This window comes from Xenopus laevis, chromosome 5L (genome assembly GCF_017654675.1).
Source record: "Xenopus laevis strain J_2021 chromosome 5L, Xenopus_laevis_v10.1, whole genome shotgun sequence".
Taxonomy (NCBI): Eukaryota; Metazoa; Chordata; class Amphibia; order Anura; family Pipidae; genus Xenopus; species Xenopus laevis.
This window is the reverse complement of record NC_054379.1, coordinates 89,455,190-89,461,189: the sequence shown is the minus strand read 5'-3', so window position 1 is coordinate 89,461,189 and position 6,000 is coordinate 89,455,190. Positions and strand designations below refer to the sequence as shown.

The 6,000-nt window shown below is 37.8% G+C and overlaps 1 protein-coding gene across 1 annotated transcript; it reads right to left on the bottom strand.

The window, feature by feature from the left end:
• Nucleotides 1-4,547: 4,547 nt before the first annotated feature.
• On the bottom strand, nt 4,548-5,912 carry LOC121393906 (protein kinase C theta type-like). The gene is made up of 3 exons (XM_041563751.1): nt 5,901-5,912; nt 5,141-5,329; nt 4,548-4,772 (listed from the first exon to the last, which is right to left on the bottom strand). Exons 1-3 carry the CDS (start codon nt 5,910-5,912, stop codon nt 4,548-4,550), a joined length of 426 nt encoding a protein of 141 aa, XP_041419685.1.
• Nucleotides 5,913-6,000: the final 88 nt, after the last annotated feature.

Genomic DNA, 6,000 nt, shown 5'->3' with positions numbered 1-6,000 from the left:
TACCAGTGATGATATAACCTGTCTCGATTTGCTTTGCCAAAATAAAGCAAAACGCATTAAAATCATTTCTCCGGTGACCACACAACCTTTTCAGTGCTCAACATAGAGCCTGTGGGTGATTTATTGTGTTGAAAAATGTTTTCCAGGCACTCTGGTTTTATCCCACATTCCAAAAATCATACAAGTAGGTAAACTGATCCCTGATGTAACTGACCTTAGTGTGGGTTGTGTTAATGTTACAGGCTCTTAGAGATAATCATAGGGATCAATATGAATTGTTAAATGTAAACTATCTGTTTGGGCAAGAATAGAACATTCAGTATCCAAGACAGAGAATATGAAATTCCGAGCTAGAGCAGTGACTTTTTTATAGCAGATGCAGGGTTCGGTTTTATTATAAGCTTTGATACACAGGTATAGGACTGGTTATGCAGAATGCTTGGGACCTGGGGTATTCTGGATAAAGGATAGTATACTAGAAAGTCATGTAAGTAACATGAAGTAAATTTAATTATAATTAATAAGGAGTAAGTATATCTTAGTTTGGTACAGGTACAAGGTACTGTTTTGTTATTACAGAAAAAAAGGAAATCTTTTTTCAATATTTGGATTATTTGGTTAAAATGAAGTCTATGGGAGATGGCTTTTCGGCAATTCTGAAATTTCTGGATAATGGGTTTCCGGATAATGGATCCCATACCTGCACTGCACAGCGGCTGCAGGCTTTACTATGCTGTTTCATTAAGAAAGTGGTAAACCAAGGTACACCGCCAAAAACTAGCAAAATAACACAAAGCTACTCCGTATAATTAATTCAGGCCATGCAGAGGGCATTATTCTTATATCTTTAGCTCTAGAAACAGCCCTTTAGTATGGTAAAACTGTTGCATATTATTACACTTTCATAAGTAATGTTTTTAACATTTAAACCTGTTTAGTTTGCACCTTCCAGCTGTTTCTCAAATATAACTTGCATGCACTGAAAGCAAAGGCTGCTGGTGGATTGTGAGAGTTGTGGTTGAACAATAATGCAAAAGCCAAACGTTTTAAAATTCATCCACTGGATGAAAGACACATTTTAAATGTGAACTGAAAATAACACAGTAGGGGGAATTTATTATTCCCCTAGATTGAAATGCAAGAGCACTAAAGGGCACAAGAGGTACTGGAAAGTGAAACGCCTATACTTCATCAAAATAAGTAATAAGTAAAAAGCAAAGAGAAAGTAATTTAGAATAGGACCATCTGTAACGAAGCAACATTATAGTACAAAACTGTGTTGCAGTGCTAGGGCCTTAGGTTCAATTCCTATACGCAAAGAGTTTCTATATGCTATTTGTGTCTGTGTGAGTTTAAATCCTACTGTACTCGTTAGATCTACTAATTTAATTAATAAAAACATGTTTACACTTGTATCAGCTCCTACCTATCTGTTTTTATCAATGTGAATTTAAGATGGTTGTGTTGTGGGAATAGCCGTAGCTGAAAAATCACTGTTTAATGAAGAATTTGGCGTGCCATCCCCCCACTGGATGGGTTTTGACATTAAAAAAAATATTTCAATTATTTGGCAAGACCCTCTTGCTTTATATATTTAAAGAGACCCCAAAATATCTGCTTCTTTAAATTATATTTTAGGTAGACCTTCACATTTCACTACCTGGTTGCTGATGTGTAGCCCCCTTTCTGGTCTTAACCTGTGGCCTAGTGCATCTCTGGGGTGTAGTGTCCCTGTGTGCATGAGCTATTCTGCAGGTGAAACATAATTAAAGAAGATTTTGGTTTAGAGTGTAAGCCCCCCACTTGTAACTATCAGTTCCTGCCAGTGATCTATCATGGAATCCCTTAGTCACTTTTGTACTGAGGTGAGAGAAAGCATCAGATCCATGGAAGATAGCTTGCATTATATAATTAGTATGAGTAATAAGTACCCTGAGGCACTGTGCATTTTATTTAGTATTTATAATAAACATTCCACCTCTCTTGTTGGCCTGCATTTGTATATAATCTGTTTGGTTTGTAGGACATATACCTGATGCATGTTATAAGGCAATGCCTGTGATTTATTAATACTTACTAGTTACGAAAGACCCCAATTCTAAAAAAAAAAAATTCTAAAAAATTTGAGGTTTAGTAAATAACCCCTGCATCTCTATTAACACAGCATTTGGGATATTGATAACTATTTATTTTCTCAAATCAGCTGCAATAATATACATGCCATAATAAATATGGTATACTCATAATGAGTTGTACAAATGGAATCGCTCATCTCTGCACATAGCTTAACCTGACTGGTAAGGAAACCCTTACTCATTCACCTTTTTTTAGCACCAGTGTGCGATACTTGTTTTCATTTGCTGCAGATGCACCCTCATTTGCTAACATAGGGATAATCACACCAGTACAGCAATTTGCATACTTGGATATAACACAGAAGTCATCCAAGCCACTCTAAGTCATTAATAGTCATTAGTAGAATGTGCCACCATAACATCACACTGCAGGGCATTCCACAAACTCACTGCCCTTACCATGAAGAACCCCCTTCACTATCTAGTTTGCACCAGATCAACTGAATATTATTGCTGGTTGGGTAATATTAAGTTTAAGCTGGATAATTTATTTCGATGATTTTTTTGATGGGTGCTTTGCTTTTAAATGCAATGTTATTCTATGGGCTTTTGACATTATTGGATTAGAGATTTCTCCATCGAGAAGAAAGCTGCAGCTTAATATTATTAGGGAAGTGTTAAAGTGAAGCACTGCGACCAGTCATCTGTGTGACTATTTTGTGTGTATGTCATAATATGTGTTCTGTTATGTAAGGACCTCAATCCTAAAAGTGGTGGTTCACCTTTAAGTTAACGATTAGTATGTTATAGAATGGCTTATTTTAAGCAGCTTTTCATTTGGTCTTTATTTTTTATACTTTTTTAATTATTTGCCTTCTTCTGTTGACTCTTTCCAGCTTTCAAATGGGGTCACTGTCCCCATCTAAAAACAAATGCTCTGTAAGGCTACACATTTTTTGCTAATTCTAGTTTTCATCTTACTATTCAGACCCTCTCCTATTCAGATTCCAGTCCAGTGCATGGATGCCAGGATAATTTGGACCCTAGCAATCAGAGCTGCTAAATAACTGACAAAACACAAATAATAAAAACCTAAAACCAATTGCAAATTGTTTCAGAAAATCACTCTCTATATCTTATTAAAAGTTAATTTAAGGGGAATAACCCCTTTAAAGACAATGTGGACCTAAATGCAGAAAAATGAACTTGCACACTGTTGCAAAAGTGCAAAATTGTTTTGGGCCCCCTCCGGCCCTTTATCAAACCTGAGAGAAATAACACAAATTCTGTCAATACATTACTTCACTCATGGTCACACCACTGGTTGAATTTGCACATGTTTGTACATGTGAGCAGTAACGCCACGTCAAGGCTTCAACCTCGTTACTGGCCATTCACACACGTTTCATGCCGGGTGTAACGCCTCAGGGGAAATCAGATGGAATCATTTGCCAACTGGCTCCCCACACAAAACATGACAAACGTAACAAATAAAGACAACACAAGAGGCTTCAACTGCACGTGTCTATGTTCCCACCCTTTGCTCGATTAATTCAAACTAAAATTCCAGGTAAAAAAGGTAAAAAACCCCATCTGAAGCGGCGGCCAATTTGCCTCAGGCAGGGAAAAAATCCGTGCCCTGGTAAAACTACAAAACTATAAATATATAATATAACTATAAACAACTAAGAGGGGTTTGTTCCATAGACATGATGTGCAGGAAGAACAAGCAGGCTGATATCTTAGCATCTGCTTGCCTTCTTGTTACACCCTTATCCTTTTGTATCTCACATTCTCTCACACAGACACGCACCATTCGCTCCACATATAGGTATACTTACCTGATACTTACCCTCGTGTAGCCAGATGAGTGTCTGCCCCTCGGATACCTGATGTTACCAGGGGATCGTGCTCTGGAAGATGGTATGCCAGAATTGGAGTTGATGGTGTGACCATGAAGCGCAGAAGATAATATGGTCTCTTTGCAGCAGGTGGAGCTGATCTTGAAGCCCACAGATATGCCCACTGTCCTCTGATCTTATTTACCTATGCTAGATGGAACAGCATGTTATAATGACTGGCTGAATGGCACACTCGCATGCAGGCTTACTCCTGCCAGGAGGAATGTAGAAACGAGAAGTTGGAAATGATGTTTCCATTTGCTGATGTAGGATCTTCCTTCTGGGGCTCCAGATATGACAGTGGCGGCTTTCCTTTATAAGGCTTGAATAGCTTTTGTTGTGGCTGCATGAAAGGGAAAAAATGACACAAAATATCTATTCGGAGCAAGAGAATAGTGACTTTATTTGCTTTTAGATTTAGATTTAAAGGGTTTTGGTTGGAAGAATAACAGTTTGTGTTTCAGTTTGCCATGTATTTCATACCACTATACAATAAAGATAACAATGAAATCATCCAGTCTTTAGAAATGGAAGTGCAATACTGATGCTTTTGCCGAGACAGTGTATAGATTTAAGTGTATAGATTTTCATGGCTGTGTAAGTGTGGAGACTTATGTGTTATGTTTAAACAAAGTAATCCACAAGTAATCCACAGCTTCGTACTTACTGCTTTTGGCTTGTAAGGGGGTTGGGTTTCTTCATTTTCCAGCACCACCCAGTCAATGAACTCAAAGAACGGGTGGCATCTGATGTCCCCTCTTGCACCGAGCCGTCTGCTTGGATTCTTTCTAAAGAGCTAAGGGATCAAAGGACACTTATTTTAATATCACAAATTTAAACTCACTAAAATACCCACCAATGGAATCATTGCAACTGATTTGCAAACATTGCTAAGATCATAAGCAGGTTGGTTATTCACATTGCTAATAGGTTAATTGAAATTAAAATGACAACAGTCATTCAGTCTGGGGCAGACTTTTATGATACCTTATGGAATGGTTGGTTTCAGAATGTGACATAAAACTCATGTTTTTGTATAATACTTTAAGAATGCAATGGTGATAAATCAAATTCAGAGACCTTCAGACCTGCAGTGGAGCAAAAATAGGGCATAAATACATTTGTGTTACAGTACTGTACCTCTATCCCACTGTTGCTACCCACCTTTCTCAGAAGATGTCTAAGGTCTTTATCCAGCCAATGAGGTAATTTCGGCTCATCCAAGATGATGGAATACATTTGCTCCTTGATGTTGCTGTTGTTAATTAGGGCATCTGCAGTGGCCATTTCGTAGATGGTGTGGCCCAATGACCACCAGTCAACTGCTGCGTTATATGGTTTTCCTTGTAGCATCTTGAACAGAAGAAAAGTTTTAATGTAAGAGCAAAATGGTATTCGGTTCTTATATTTACTGGGATTATGTTAACAACTGAATTCAATAGATTTAGTTAGCCATTGTGTGACATGAGATATACATATGAACCAATAAAAAGTGCATGAATAGAAACGCATACTGTAAAATAACCTGTATTGTGACATACAGTATGGATGATGCCTTGCACAACATGGGTGACATAAAGCTGAGCTATTAATGAATTCATTTATCATGTAAGTAAAGTATCATGCAAATAAATGTTTTTGCTAGTCTAGTCACAAATAGCAACCAATCAGCAGGGCGCATTTGATGGTGCCATGTTTAAAAGAAAACATATTTTTGGCCACTATGGGTTACTGCCCCAATCAATTGTTGTGCCTTTTATTACATATGGGGGTTGGTAGACAAACATGCCTATTTGTATAATGTATGTATACTGTAAATGTCTTTGGATGACATCAGTTAGATACAGTTATGTTGTCCTTGCCATATTCTCCTTCTTGATTTACTTGTTTTTCACTGTAAATATACTATAATTCCATGTCTTACCTCCGGGGCCATGTATCGCAGGGTTCCAACCCGGCCAGTGGTGGTATCATCCTTGAAAATGTTTTGTACAGCCAGGCCGAAGTCTGAGATCACAGCATGG

Coding starts and splice junctions, on each gene's coding strand:
- LOC121393906 (XM_041563751.1), bottom strand. Junction 4,773..5,140: donor TTAGACATCTTCTGAGAAAG/GTGGGTAGCAAC, acceptor TTGATCCCTTAG/CTCTTTAGAAAGAATCCAAG.